Consider the following 16,120-nt stretch of genomic DNA (forward strand, 5'->3'; position numbering starts at 1 on the left):
CGGACCCCAGAGCTCCACAGATTGTTGGTGAATAGAATCCAAGTTCACAGGGAGACATTTTGATGCTCTGATCATGGCAACAATAACAGCATAATTATTATTAGTTAAACCAGGATGAAATACACCTGGTCTTCTCTCGCCTGTTTTCATCTCTTGCTACTCTGTCCCGTGTTTACTCCCCTCTAGTCAGACATCCTCTCATCTCAAATCTACCCATCCTCTCAGATCTATGTCAGTGGTCATCTTTATGGTATTTCAAGATGAAAGATAATGTAATTTTTATATGCTTTCAAAAACCCAAGCTTTCTATATAGAATTAGATCTAAATAAAAAGTCTTCATGGTGTAATACAGGTTCGAATAATTTCTAGAAGTTCTTGAATATAAATGTCATGAAAGCTTACAAGACCATTGTTTGCCTTGATTCTCTTCCTCGCTTCCACCATGTGTGGGCTTGCCTTCCTCTTAACCCACATTTTATGTTGTCTCACTCATACTACACTTAACATTTTATCTGCTATGTAGTATAAGGGTTAACTCATGTTTATACTTTCATTGTCATAAGTATGAAATGCAAGATGAGAGAATTCACCTTGGATTAAGGTGACAAGAAGGCCAGTGTGGACGGTGTAATTGTCACCCCTACCATAAGTTAGGGACTTCCAATTATAGTATAAACCTTAAAGGGGTCTGGATATAAATATACAGCACGTTAACTTTTCTCTTTCCCTCTTAGATAATTTATATGTTAAAACAAGTCTGATTTTGCCAGACCAAAGTAGATTTCCTATTGATCGTTCTTTTCTCAGCTTTTCTACTGCCCTGGTGAAAATCAGGCCGGGAAAGTGGAGTAATGTGAAGTAGTTATATCTGGTTATCAAGCTCCTCGACTTGTTGGTCATCATTTTGAAGTATACTGTTGTAATTTCATAGTGTCTTCTTTTCTCCCTGAGAGCAATAAAAGCTTTCCTTTTCTTTTTTTAAAAACAAATATTTATTTATTTATTTGGTTGTGCTGGGTCTTAGTTGTGGCACTCAGGCTACTTAGTTGCAGCAGGTGGGCTCCTTAGTTGCAGCATGCAAACTCTTACTTGCGGCATGCATGTGGGATCTAGTTCCCTGACCAGGGATCGAACCCGGGCTCCCTGCATTGGGAGTGCAGAGTCTTAACCACTACGCCACCGGGGAGGTCCCATAAATGCTTTTCTTTATTTCTATGTTTGATTTCAATTTTAATTTTTTAATGAAGATATAGAGCCAGATTATAAATAAATGTAGTTGGTGGTATTAAAGTAATTTTATTTTCTTCAACTGCCAGGATATATATGTGGATTTTTATATTATTTTGTAAATCTGTCAAGTTATGAAAACATCCTCATGTGCAAAAATAAAGTGTTTTCTCATTCATTGCATTCTTCTCAACTTTCCGGCAGAATAACTGATCTTAAATCTTTTTTGAAGAGAAAACTCTGAAGTTGAGAATCTTGCCTCTTTCAAAGAGTGAGACCGTAAAATAGATTTCACAGCCTCAATTTGTAGACCATAGATTTACACAATTGACTATGTTGCTACCACTCATCTCTGTGTGGGTTCAGATTAGATCATTTATTTTTCCTTTTTTTTCTTGGTTATTCTAATTTCTCTGCTCCCTGAATCATTTTGCTTATATTGGAGTGTCATTTATTGCTACTAAGCTGTTTCTATTTCTCAGAGAAATAAAAGCTTCATCCAGAGATATTTGTATATATTTGCCACATATATACAATGGAATGTTACTCAGCCATAAAAAGAAACAAAATTGAGATATCTGTAGTGAGGTGGATGGACGTAGAGTCTGTCATACAGAGTGAAGTAAGTCAGAAAGAGAAAAACAAATACCATATGTTAACACATATATATGGAATCTAAGGGGAAAAAAAGGTCATGAAGAACCTAGGGGTAAGATGGGAATAAAGACACAGACCTACTAGAGAATGGACTTGAGGATATGGGGAGGGAGAAGGGTAAGCTGTGAAAAAGTGAGAGAGTGGCATGGACATATATACACTACCAAACGTAAAATAGCTAGTGGGAAGCAGCCACATAGGACAGGAAGATCAACTCGGTGTTTTGTGACCACCTAGAGGGGTGGGATAGGGAGGGTGGGAGGGAGGGAGATGCAAGAGGGAAGAGATATGGGAACATATGTATATTTATAACTGATTTACTTTGTTATAAAGCAGAAAATGACACACCATTGTAAAGCAATTATACTCCAATAAAGATGTTTAGAAAGAGAGATATTTGTACTTTTCTTTCAGGAGTCGCTTCATCATGAGAAATCTAAAGTTATTTCGGAGCTTGGAGTTCAGGGATATTCAGGCTCCAAGGAAACCTCAGTGCTTCTCTCTCCGAACTGAACAAGACACAGTGCTCCTTGGCTCAGAACATGGACTGATAGAAGTGGACACTGTCACAAGAGAGGTAAGTTACTGATGGAGGATGCTAGCACTTGGCATGACTCTTGACTTGTCTTTTTCCAAACTTGCTTCCCCAAATACTATGTCCTTTAAATCTTTCTGAATTTATGTCCCGCCAAATGAATACTCCCTTCGCTTTATACTGATGTCATATTAGGCATAACTTAACTAGTACCCTATCTTTTAGTCTGCTTCTGTTTTAATCTACGTTGGCAAAACTCTGACATTGTATTTTGTGGGGGTGCCCTACTTTTTACCCTTTCTACCATGTAAATACTATCTATTAACAGTTCTTAAGTGGGAATGCAGATGAAAATTTCCTGTAGGGCTTTTTAAACTGTTTCAGTCACCATCTCATGCCAACTAAATCAGAATCTTCACTTCTGGAGCTTGAGCTTATGTATATTTAAAAGCTCTTTAGGTTGATTCTGATATCTTCCCTTAATTATAGTTTGCTACTAATGTATTTTAGGTGATTACATTATTAGTCCCCTTTCCCCATACCGTGTCCATTTTAGGAAATCATAGTTATCAGCTTCATGTTTTATTGGATATTTTCAAAGATACCAGGCTTTTATGTTTGCGTGCCACAAAGGTCATATTAACTGTGTTTTGTGTTAAAGGTGGTAGTGTTGTGATATTTCTCAAATGAAAGTTTGGGTTTTAATCTAGGAAAAAACATTTTAGAAAGCTTTTATATTATAAAAGAAACATTAAAAAGTATTTCTGGAAGTGTTGTGAATTGTTTTTGAAAGTAGATTGACTTAATTTGCATATTTGTTTGTTTTGGTGAAAGGTGAAAAATGACACTCCTTTGGTGGCAGAAGTCTTTCTCCCAGAGGATGGAAGTGGCTGCACTGTTGGTATTCAGGAGTTGCTGGATCACGAGTCTGTGTGTGTGGCCACAGCCTCTGGAGATGTCCTACTTTGCAATCTCAACACACACCAGGTAAGTGGAAGAGACCAGTGAGGAGGAAATCTTAGGCATCCTCAAATGCCTTTTTTTGTTTCATGTCACTAGTTTTTCGTAGAAGTTTAAAATGTCAGGAGCCATAATATTTAAGCATTTTGCAAGTTAAAGTCTTTGCATTATATAAGTCTTTACAGAAAATTGTTGGCATGGCTTTAGCTATATTTCAGGATTCTTCTAAAAGTCAGTTTTGTCTAGTGCATTTATTAATTAGAACAATCAGAACATTCCAAATAAGAACTTAACAAAAACTCAAACCTGGCCATTCTTGTATGGTATAGCTCACCTCTTACTAGAATCTGATCCTGAGTTGTAACCTTTATTTCTCGATTTATGAAGTCTTTGAAGTGTTTATATGGCTTATGTTTTCTTTTATGAATGCCGAGTAAGCCTCTCCTTGATGGCTAACTTTTAAGAGTCCCTGAACTACAGGTGCTAAGGTGATAATGCTATCATTATGTGCACATCTTGTGACTACCAGAGAAGATAGATTTCAACCATTTGCCTCCTTCTCTACTTAGCATAAGGCTGAGTTTCTGGATTTCTATCCTCACCTTCTTGACAGCTTTTTAAACTTTGTTGATTACTCCCTTAGTTGTGATCTCTTTAACATGGATGTATCACAAGTCATATTACTAATCATAGGACAATAATAGCAGCTGACATTTATTAAATGTTTACAATGTGCCAGGCACTTTTTCAAGTGTTTTTCACGCAAAATTGTATTTAATCTTCACTACAACCTTATGAGGTAGATTGTTGTTTTTCCATTCTTCAGAAGAGGAAATTGAGGCACAGAGGGCTTAAATGACTAGGCCAAGGTCAAACAGTTATCAGGTGGGATTTAAACCCTGGCAGTCTAACTCTGGCACCTTTGCTTTTAACGGTTCCATTTAGTCAAACAATAAATCTTGTTCTCAGTTCATGGTGATAAATATCAAAGCCATCAAGTATAACTTAATTAGTATATCTCACATTTAAAAGGTATGCTTTTACTTTCAAAACATTTTGTAGAACTTTTTCCTAATTACTGAGCTCCTCCAATCCATTGGTCTCCACCAGATGGTGCTGATCCTCCATGCTTGTGGCATCACAGTGTCTGCAAGACAGAATCCATGTTCCTTATTGTGCCTTATAAGACCTTTCACTATCTGTTCCCCAAATTCCTTTTTAGCCTCACCTCCCACCCCCATCATTCCTGTGTGTATATATACCTTATGCTCTAGTTGCAGCTGATTTTTAACAGCTCTTTTTAACTGCACATTTCCCCCCCCCCAGTCTCTTCCTCCTAGCCCTATTCCTACCCTTCAAAGCACCTCCTCAGAGAAGCTTTCCTGGACTCTCCGGGGCCGTTTGTCAGTCTCTGCTCTGGGCCCCCACTTAATTCCCAGAGACCTCGGTTACATCCCTAACCCTGCTGTAGAGGCATCTTTTATCTCTCTTTTATCTCCTTAACGGGAGGAATGGAGTGGCCGTAGTCACCTCCAGTCCCTATGGTCTGTATCATGCCTGGTCTTTTAATACCTGTTACTGAATAAGTGTTCACTGAATAATTTCACCTTTGTGTGTTTTGTTAATTGTTTTGATTAAGGTCATAGTAAATATTTACTGAGATGCTTATATTTTCATATCTCCCTTAACATTTTGAAATGTCTCTCTCAGCTGGAATGTGTCGGGAGTGTAGCCAGTGGTATCTCTGTCATGAGTTGGAGTCCTGACCAAGAACTGGTGCTTCTTGCCACAGGTAAGCATGTCACTGGTCCCTAATTCTTGACTTTTATAAAACATGACTCCTAATATCTCACAGGCTTAAGTTTTAGGGTGCTTAGGTTTCAAAAAAAAAACATTTCTTGGAACAAGGATACCAGCATGATAATCTATAGGGAATGTGGTGGTTTTGAGTTTAGTTTTACTTCTTAATATATTGTTTTTAAAAGTTGCTGCTAAGGTCCATAGTTATGGTTTAAAAGTCAGCAATATTTAATCTACTCTAAGAGGAAGAGTTGCTACATAAAATAAACTGATTCTAAGAACTGCTCTCCCAGTCCTATTTTTTTCCCTTAAGTCTTTTCATTCCAGATGAGTTTCTGCAAACTAGCACCCTGATGAGGTATACATTTGAAGAGATATCTTGCTGACTAAATCGTTGAAGTTAGTGGAGGAGGGCTATGTGGACTTTAATGTTAGCTTGACATACATAAATAGCTGAGAATAAGCACTAGGTGACGTACCCAGTCAAAACTTCTTTATAAAAATGAGAGTCAGAACATTTTGAATAAATTCTGTCTTCCCTGTTTTGACTATAAGCTCCTCCACTCCAGCTCAGTAGCTTCCAGTGCTATAGATACTTACGGAATGGCAGATTTGCTAAATGAGAACAAAATCATTCTTGTTTGTGCTCCTCCAAGGTCAACAGACCCTAATTATGGTGACAAAAGAGTTTGAACCAATCATGGAACAGCAAATCCACCAGGATGATTTTGGTGAAAGTAAGTGTAGCTTTGTTTGAAACATTTTGTGACTTGTCTTGCACACTAATAGGCACGTCATAAGCCCAAAGAACTTAAACCCTTACTTAATTCACTGTCTGATAGCCCAATTCCTTTAGTTCATTCCAGATTTTAAAAGGCATACCTCTGGTGCCTCTCCAAGTCTCAGAGTTGGCTTGGTCAATAACTTGGGGAATAGGGATCTGTGCTTAGAATCATCTGGGTAGTTGTTGCCCAAATCCCAGGACAGGCTTAGCCGGGGTGTTTAATGGAAAGGACTGTACTAGCTAGAATAAGGAGAGCATTTCTGAGGTACAGTTTTGGGGAGAAGACAAGAGAGGCAGGATAGAGAGCTGATTTTTGTTCCTGCTGATTAGACCTGAATTTTCATGGGAACCATCATATTGTTTTCTTGCTAAGATCTAGCTGAGGTGATATGGGCATTAGGCTGTGGAACTATTGAAGGGGAGATGCTTATTGAGTATAAGAAGCTCTGGCCAACTTGAGGGCACCAGGAAGCTGGCCTGATTGAGGAGAAGGATAGGGGAGATGGTATTTTAACTTTTGCTGAGGTCTAACCTCATGACTTCTCGTTCTACTAAGTAAGAAATCATTTAGAAAGGTGCTACTCATTTATTCATTCAAAAATAATTTGTTTGTTCAGAAATAATGTTTGAGTAGGTAGTATGAACCCAGCAGTGTGTTTGGTGCTGTGGCTAATTCATCTTTTCCCTTAAGGAGTCAATAATAACAGGATGTGCAGGAATTAGGGTAGCATAAGGAGAGAAAGGGAGTAATGGGGACGGAAGACTTCCCAGAAGAGGCCGACTTGAGCTGAGTTTTGGCTGATTTGGTGTTGGGTAAATCAGGGTTGAGGGTGGGGGAGTGGTCCAAGCAAGTGAATTAGTTCATTCCAAGGCAGGGATGTTTCATAGAAGCCTTTGACACAGCATGGCCTATTCAGGCAACTATGAGTACTTCAGCATTACCTAGTGACAGGACATGGATGTGGAATGAAATAAAGGGGAGGGATTTTGATTAAGTTTGATAGGGAATTTGGACATTAAGTTATAGGAGATCAGTCATTAAAGGTTCTGATGATGCAAGATTGATTGATTGGTGGAGAGGGAAGAGACGAGACAGGGTTATCTGGTAGGAGGTTGCTACAGGAATCCAGGTGAGAGATAAAGAAGGTGGGTGTGGGACTAGAAAAGGGAAAAATGCAGGAAAATTTTGATTCTCAATGAGGATAGGAGTACATTTTTTGGAATTATGGGAAACTTTTTTTGAATATATGTGCATGGTTCCCCTCCTGCCCTAGCTAGTTTGAGAAGTACCAGTTTAGAAAGTGAAATAAATAGGCTTTGGGTATGTAAGGTGAAGAAGAAAGTTTAGTAGGACTCTAGCCAGAAGCTCAGGTGGTGGAAATAAAGATGTAAATATCTGAGAGGGAAGGTGGGGGAAGTGCTGGTCTGTAAAGGGTGGGTGATGAGTTCCTTTTTGGATTTGTTTAAGGGCCGTATGGGATCACCAAGTAAAGCAGGTGAGTAGAAGGGGCTGAAGCTCAGAAGAGGCCAGAGCTGTGGACTGGGTGTCATTGGCATGTGGGGAATCTTTATAGTCTTGGGATTAGATGTGCCTGCTCAGGGAGCAGGTATGGTGCTGGATCTAGGGCCCAGGGTGGGACTCTGGGGCATCCAGCTTTGAGGGTAGTCATAGAGGTAGTAACCAACACATATTTGCATGGGAAAGTGCTCTGGACCTGGCTCATTCCACCGACTTTTCCATAAGAAGTCTAATAGAGTAAATCAAAGGAGAGGGAGTCCAAGTCAGGGTCTTAGGTCTCAGAAATGTATTTGTCAGTACAAAAAGTCACTCTGTGGAGTGGTGAATAGATATTTTTCTTCTAACCAGGGTGTCGACAAACTTGTTCTGTAAAGAACTGGATAGTAACTGTTTTCCGCTTTCAGGCCATATGGTCTGTGTTGCAGCTACTCAACTTTTTTTTTTTTTTTTTTTTTTTTTTTTTTGCCGCACGCGGGCCTCTCACTCTTGTGGCCTCTCCCGTTGCGGAGCATAGGCTCCGGATGCGCAGGCTCAGCGGCCATGGCTCATGGGCCTAGCCACTCCGCGGCATGTGGGATCTTCCCGGACCAGGGCACAAACTCGTGTCCCCTGCGTCAGCAGGCGGACTCTCAACCACTGCGCCACCGGGGAAGCCGCAGCTACTCAACTTTGCTGATGTAGTATGAAAACACTCAAAAGACAGTACCTAAAGAAGTGTGTTCCAATACAAGTTTATTTGTAAAAGCAGATGCAGGCTGTAGTTTACTGATTCCTGCTGTAACTCCACCACTTATTATCTGATCCCACTGGAAAAGTTGTCTTGCTTTGCTCCTTGACCCTTTATCTCTCTGTGGAAACTTTCGGATAGAAGCCCAGGGGTCTGCACCAGGATAGGCACTACTGTTTGTATACAGCAGCAAGGTATGCTTTGGGGTACTACAGTACTTGGATGTGCCCAAGCAGAGCAGACAGGAAATGGTCATGCTGACCCATAATTTATAGGAATTATAAACAGCCCTGCATCGTCAGAATCAGCATCAGTTATAGGAGGGAAATATTGGGTCCTGGATCTGGCCAATGCTTTCAGGGGCATCTCTGTAGTACGTCTTATAGGTGGATGTTAAGTTCTACCTTCAGCAACAGAAGGCTGCATTATTTCAAGCAACTCTGACTTTATATTTCAGGTAAGATCAGCATTATAATTTAGAAAGAAGCCCAGCCTGGAAGGCAGAAGCCCTGTGTTCTAATTTTGGCCTCTGTCACTAGGGGGTCTCGGTCTCTGTCTCTGTGAGTGGTTGAATTCCATAATCATGGTCTCTTCCAACACTAGCAGGGAGATTGGATACATTTAGTGGATTGAACACTTACAATCGGAATTTTGTTCCCAGCTCTTGTCTTCTTGAGTTTTATGTTTTGTTATCTGTGGACGTATTGCATAGATTCTTCATGTTTCATTCTCCTTGTAAAGTGGGGATGGATTGCTGACTGTCATCAAGGGAATTTATATACGATGGCAGTAGAGCTCTTTCCAAACTAAGGGCATTTCAACGTCTTCAAAATCACTTCAGCATATAATATGGAACATAGGTTTTTAAAATATTGACTGCTGGTCAATTTATTGAGAGGTCTCAGAGGACCCAACTTCATGAAGAATAGCTATGAAACTGCTTTTATTTTATTTAGCTTATTGGTTATCTTGCATATTCTCACTCAATTGTTCTCTAGGCAAGTTCATCACTGTTGGCTGGGGCAGGAAGGAGACGCAGTTCCATGGATCAGAAGGCAGGCAAGCCGCCTTTCAGCTGCAAATGGTAAGCTTGGTATGATGGATAAAGAACTTTCTTTGGAACAAATGGAAGTTCTGCTTACACACCAGGAGCTCTTAGGTGTCCAGGTGTTACCAAAAGTGGGGTCCAGCTGCTCGCCACTCTAAAGCCAATAAAGAGGCAAGGTTGGTGGAAAGGAAAGTTTGCTTTATTCCGCTGGATGCCAGCAACCGGGGGGTGGGAGTGTTGGGGGCGGATTTTTGTGCAAAGGCCGACTTCCCTCCCTGACAACCAGTGGGCAAGAGCTTTTATAGGCCGAGGGAGGGGGCTATATGCAGAAACAGTACAGGCAGCTCTGAGAGTCATCTTGAAATTGGTGATGTGGGGGTCTGACCAGCATCATCTTGATTATTAAGTACAGTTAGTCTTTACTTCCAGGGTCGGCTTGTTCCCATTTCTTTGAGGCCAATTCTTGGATTTGTGGCAGCTTATGTCATGGCCACAGTCTGGTCATCATGTAGTTAACTTCTTCCACCCAGTGGGGGTTTCAGTATCTATAAGACAGTTCAAAGGATATGGCTCAGAATATTATCTATACCCCTTGAGGAGAAACTAAAAAAGTCCTTGACTGTGCTTAATGACTAAACTATTATTATGTAGTCATGTTGGACTGTTTTCCTTTGTTTCTGCATTTTCTCACTTCTCTGATTAAACTTATTGTTTGGCTAAAGGTTTTCTGCAGACAAAAGGCAGGCTGAGGGCTTCCCTGGTGGCGCAGTGGTTGGGAGTCCGCCTGCCGATGCAGGGGACACGGGTTCGTGCCCCAGTCCGGGAGGATCCCACATGCCGTGGAGCTGCTAGGTCCGTGGGCCATGGCCGCTGGTCCTGCGCGTCTGGAGCCTGTGCTCCGCAACGGGAGAGGCCACAACGGTGAGAGGCCCTCGTACAGCAAAAAAAAAAAAAAAAAAAAAAAAGGCAGGCTGAGGACATGGGGTGGAGAGGGACCATATGGTCCTGCTCTGTTTCACAGGTAAAGCGTGTTAATGGACAGATCTCTTCTGCTCTAGTAAAACTGAAGTTGTTTAGAGACCTTAGGGAATGAGTCATCCTAGAAAGATCCTTTTTTCCTTTCTATTGCCAAGTTGTTTTGTTATTCTTTTTTTTCACATAGAGAATAATTATCACCAATATTCATTTTAAAAAATAAGTCATCACAGACAGAAATGAAACACTCTGTATCCCTTCCTGATACCCTTCCCCTTCCTCCCCAGAAGGAGCTGCTGCCCTGCATTCACTGTTGATCATTCACATGCATGTTTTTATACTTTTCCTACATATGTATATATTAGTCTTTCTTTTTCTGATTTCCCTTCCTGGATGAAACTATGTTTTCCTTCTTTCTGGATACATTTTGAAGATAGAGCTACAGGATTTATTGATAATAGATCAGATGTAGGGTAAGAGAGAGAGAGAGGAATTGAGGATAATCCCCAGATGCAGGCCAGAGCAAATGGAAGCATTTTGTCTATATTATATGTGGAAATTTCCCTGAGCTGACCTTCTAGGATAGATGAAATCATATACTGCCTGCCGTTACATTTTCCATCCTTACTTTATTTCTGGCTACATTCCGTGTAACTCATATTGTCTCCTAACCCTTCACTGGAGGAAGTTTGTGTATACCACAGGGCGATTTCATTGAGAATAAATCTTGTTAGGCTGCTGTGTATTCCCTACTGTGCAGCTTGTGGCACTAGCACCATTCCGACTTAGCCTATCACTGTAATGTGATGATGGATGTTCAGGTGGTCATTTGTCCCCAACCCCACAGAATTGGCTTCTGTCTTCAAGGCTTTTGGGACGGAGGTGCAAGTGGCACTGGAAACCTTTCTTCTTTCTGTGCTGCAGAATGCGGAGCTTGTCCGTGTTTTCATCACTGCTGCTGGCTTTATCTCCTCTGGCTCTTCCCTGCCCACCTTCCTCTCATCTTCTTAACTCCTCTGTGCAGCGTTGCGAAGTTTACTCAGTGAATGAAACTCTACCCGCTTAAATTTAGACAAACATAATTTCCTTGTATAGTTACCTGATAGATTCCTCAGCTCGTCATTTTATTTATTTATTTTTTGCGGTACGTGGACCTTTCACTGTTGTGGCTTCTCCCGTTTGCGGAGCACAGGCTCCGGACGCGCAGGCTCAGCGGCCATGGCTTACGGGCCTAGCTGCTCCGCAGCACGTGGGATCTTCCCTGACCGGGGCACGAACCCGTGTCCCCTGCATCGGCAGGCGGACTTGCAACCGCTGCGCCACCAGGGAAGCCCTCAGCTCGTTATTTTTAATATCTAGATCTGTAGCTCTTTTTCCCTGTTGCTATGCTTGGAGGCCACTTTTTAATGCCCAGAGAAAGATTTTGTTTTGCTTTGTTAAGTTCTTTTCTCTCGACTTCTGGGTCTAAGGGCCCTTCTGGAAGGGTACCTGAGGATTCTGTGAAACTCGATTTCTAGATAGCTTAAACCTTATATAAAAGGTTTAACTTTAATAGCCTGAGGCTTGTTTGGTTCTGGGCCATTTAAGGCCCCCAGTAACATTTGTGTTTTTTCCTCTCTTTATCACGAGTCTGCTTTGCCCTGGGATGACCATAGACCACAAGTTACCTGGCGTGGTGATGGAGAGTTTTTTGCTATGAGTCGTTTGCCCAGAGACAGGTATGGAAATAAATTTTTCTTCCTTTTGCTTTGAGAGTTTTCTTTCATTACACCCATGAGGTAACGATGTGCTGGTTTAGGTGTTAAATGAATATAGAGCTAAGAATCAGAAGAGTTCTTTGAGGCTATTTGGCCCAGCCTCCTACCTGTTGGATACGAATTTTTAACAAGATTCATCTAATTGGCTTTGTGAAACCATGACAGTTTTTATTAATAAGGAAGGTGTTTGGAAGTTCGGACTTGACAACATTTATCACAATGCTTTAAGTTTTGCCATTGTTGTTTTTCTCCCTCTATCTACTACACAGGGGCTCGAAAGTTCAGAGTGTGAGGCCGGGAGTTTGCTTTACAGTCAGCCAGTGAGCCTGTGGCAGGAGTGGGACCTGCTCTGGCTCGGAAGTGAGTGGGAGAAGAAACCTTGTAACTTCTTCCCAGAGAATTTCTTGGTACTAGGGTGGGAGTGGTGGTACCTATTGAATGTAGGTGTTTATAAAACACAAAGAGATAATTACTTTTTCTCATTTGGCTGTAAGCCTGTATCTTTCTTTTTTAGTTCCATGAAGTCTGAATGTGGTTTGAATAGTAGATTCTGAGCTTCACAGACCTCATCATTCCAAGGCCCACACGTTTTGTAGGTTATCGGCAGGGCCTACATGAAGCCACTGTGTAAAACAGAAAGTGGTGCTTAGAAGGAAAGTTGCAGTCTGTGAATTTCTGTGGGGCAGCAGAGCTTTGGTGAAAATTAGGAAAGGGCTTCCTTTCTCTGCACAAACTCCCACACTAAGGGGACCTGTCTGCTGAGGAACACGCGGGCTGGATTTGGGCCCGATTCACCTGTTGGCCTAGTACCATTGTGCAGGTCACAACTTGCTTGTGATATATGGCTGTCCTGATTATAGATAGAAGAAATATTTCCTGCCTCAGTAGCATCTGTTACAGGCAAAACCTAGGTCTCTAGGTTTTAGACATCTGTTTCCCACCAATATTTGAGTGGCAATTGGATGACAGAGCAAAGAGAGAAATGTATTTGAATTAAAACTAGAGACAAATGTAAACAATATGGGGCGATCAAGGTGTTTTCAGTAGATTGAGAAGTCTTTAAAAATACCTACCTGAGTTGCTGAAGTCATATAATTGAAGAAATAGTTCATGGTTTTATAGGACATTATACTGGGAATGGTTTAAATAATTTATTGGTTCTTTTAAAAAGTCACCCAAGTGCAGTCTAAATCTGTGAGTCTTTGTGGGCAGATAGAACCCTTGTGCAAATCAGGAAAAGGCACTACGTCCTCTGGGCAGATACAGTCCCACACTAGGGTGACTGCTTGCCAGGAAACATGGGATTTAAAACTTCCTTGGATGGAGGCTTTTTGTTTTTGCTGAAAGAATTGTTTCTCTGAATTTCATCTTGTGCTTAGCCAGCTGGATGAGCTTTTGGATGCTCTGACACTCTGGGTTTGCTTTAAGGCCCTCAGGCAGTTTGATTGCATCTATGCAAGATAAACCCAATCAGCAGGATGTTGTGTTTTTTGAGAAAAATGGACTTCTCCATGGACATTTTACACTTCCTTTCCTCAAAGATGAGGTTAAGGTAGGTGCCTGAGTTGTTTTACCATCACATTTAGAGGACTTTCCACAGCTATAGAGAAGATTTGTATTTGATATGGCTATGTAAATAGAAGCCCCAGAGTAGACAGTAATAAAAATAGTGGCTTCCTATGACTGAATTTTTTTTACACACCAAATTGTTTTTATTAAGGAGATTTTGCAGGGAAGAAATAGCATTCCTTCCTCACCCTAGATAAAACACAGAAAGGAAATAAAAATGTCAGTTTTTATTGTTCATTTTGAGAAAAGCATAATTCTTCCAGTGATAAAGATACTTGTCATTTTTAACATTTAAACCTTAAGGAGGTTGTGTACCATTTGGATCTTTGCTGGAGCAGAAACAAATCATGGTAATTTTTAATTGTGTGAAAATTTAAATATATTAAAAGTTGAGAGAAGAGCTTAATGAACTCCCATGTACCTATTACTTACTTTCAACAGATATATACCAGCATTTTGCAAAATTATTTTCATCTATTCTTCACTCTCTGGCGCACCCACACACGCACACACACACACACACACACACACACACTCTTTGTAAAAATTTCCTAGGGTTTCAATTTTAAAAATCATATTTTCAATATTCATTTCTCTAACAGTTGAGAACATTTTTCTTTATATAAGCACAATTCCATTATCACACCTTATAAAATTAGTAATAATTCCTTAATAATACCTCGTCCATATTCAAATTTCCCTGATTGTCTAAAAATGTCACCTTCATTTGGTTAAGTATTTAAACATAATGCATTTTTTTTGAAGTCCTCTACATATGATGACAGAGATTTGTTTAATAACTCCATAGGTTAGTAATTTACAGCTAGGAATCAACTCAAGTGTGGGATTATTTGACTTGTGAGAGCAGGGAATTTAGCTATCATAAAGATTTTGAGGTAAATACGTAAAGGCCAGTGACAGGTCTTTTTTCCCTACTAGGTTAATGACCTTCTCTGGAATGCAGATTCCACCGTGCTTGCAGTATGGCTGGAAGACCTTCAGAGGGAAGAAAATTCCACTCTAAAAACCTATGGTAAGACAGCTCTAGTATCTCAGCCTTCTGCCCCATAAAATGTAATTGAAAGTAGTAGGCCGTGGAGTTTCCTTTATCCCTTTCACTTAGTCCTATAATGGAATCAAAGATAACTGAGGGGGGTAGGTAGAGATGAGGGAGTGGTTAGCTTTTGATGGGAGGGATTTCAGTTATGTATCAGGCAGGGTATCTAGAGAAATAGAATCAGGGTAAGCTGGCTGGTTGGAAATTCAGTGAAGAGTTGATGTTGCAATCTTGAGTCCAAAATCTGTGGGACAGGCCCACAGTCTGGAAACTTGGACAAGATTCTGTGTTACAGTCTTGAGACAAAATTCCTTTTTCTCTGGGAAGCCTTAGTTTTTGCTCTTAAGACTCTATAAACTCTTTGGATGAGATCTATCCACATTATGGAGGATAGTCTGCTGTACTTAAAGTCACCTGATTATAAAGGTTAATCACATCTGCAGAATTCCTTCCCAGCAACATCTAGACTGGTGTTTGACCAAACAACTAGACACCATAGCCTAGCCAAGTTGACATGTAAATTAACCATCACAAGTCATCAGTGCTTTCTCTTCATGGATGGTACCAGTGTAGCAAATCAAAATGCTAGCCAAAGGAATACTGTGGAAGTGAAAGAGAAATGAGATTAGATATAAGTAAGAATCTTCTGTAGCTTTTAAATGGTAAATCAAATTGTAAATAAGTATTTTTCAGTGTATATGTAATATGTGAAAGCATTAGAAAATAAAGATGGGAAGAAAAAAAGTTCTTCCGTAATTCTGTCACTCAGTAATAATCACTATTTAAATTTTCTTGTCTTCCTGATTTTATGTATACATCTCAGTATAGCTGTGATCTCATTTTTGTTAAATATGTAGGTATGATACCTGCAGTTTTGTAACTTGCTTTTACAGTGTGTCACAAACTATTTCCATTTCAGATATCTATCTGTATCATTTTAACTTGCTGTATATTCATTTATGCTACAGTTTATTAAATCTTATGTTGTTAGACGTTTAAAGTTTTGTAATTTTTCACTGTCATCAATAGTGCACTGAACATTTTTTTCATAAATCTTTTCATTTACTTGATTATTTTCTGAGTGGCTTTCAAACGTTTTAATCAATAGAACTAACTGAAATGTTATTAAGAAGCTCATTCATTCATTTATTCATTCAACACAATAGTTCTCAACCCTGGCTGCAACTTTAGAAAAAAAAATGCTATCCATGTCTTATCTCAGAGTTGCTCTCAGTGCGTTATAATGGGGACTATACATCAGTATTAATTAAAAAAAAAAAAGCTTCCAGGTGATTTTTTTTTTGTAAACACTGACATTTATTTATTTATTTATAATTTTATTTATTTATTTATTTATGGCTGCATTGGGTCTTCGTTGCTGTGTGCGGACTGTCTCTAGTTGCGGCGAGCGAGGGCTACTCTTCGTTGCGGTGCGCGGGCTTCTCATTGGGTTGACTTCTCTTGTGGAGCACGGGCTTTAACTGCACAGGCTTCAGTAGTTGTG

At 40.1% G+C, this 16,120-nt stretch overlaps 1 protein-coding gene across 1 annotated transcript in view; it reads left to right on the forward strand.

Moving 5' to 3' along the window:
• Positions 1-16,120, forward strand: part of LOC117310123 (elongator complex protein 1-like) — a 31,858-nt gene that overhangs the window by 2,405 nt on the left and 13,333 nt on the right. Inside the window, 10 exon segments of the mRNA XM_033849078.2 lie at positions 2,300-2,462; positions 3,255-3,407; positions 5,091-5,172; positions 5,837-5,917; positions 9,209-9,294; positions 11,857-11,930; positions 11,932-11,951; positions 12,260-12,350; positions 13,419-13,542; positions 14,499-14,592. Of these exon segments, the coding sequence (XP_033704969.1) occupies positions 2,313-2,462; positions 3,255-3,407; positions 5,091-5,172; positions 5,837-5,917; positions 9,209-9,294; positions 11,857-11,930; positions 11,932-11,951; positions 12,260-12,350; positions 13,419-13,542; positions 14,499-14,592 (955 nt within the window). The 5' untranslated portion in view covers positions 2,300-2,312.

Source organism: Tursiops truncatus, chromosome X (assembly GCF_011762595.2).
Source record: "Tursiops truncatus isolate mTurTru1 chromosome X, mTurTru1.mat.Y, whole genome shotgun sequence".
Lineage (NCBI taxonomy): Eukaryota > Metazoa > Chordata > Mammalia > Artiodactyla > Delphinidae > Tursiops > Tursiops truncatus.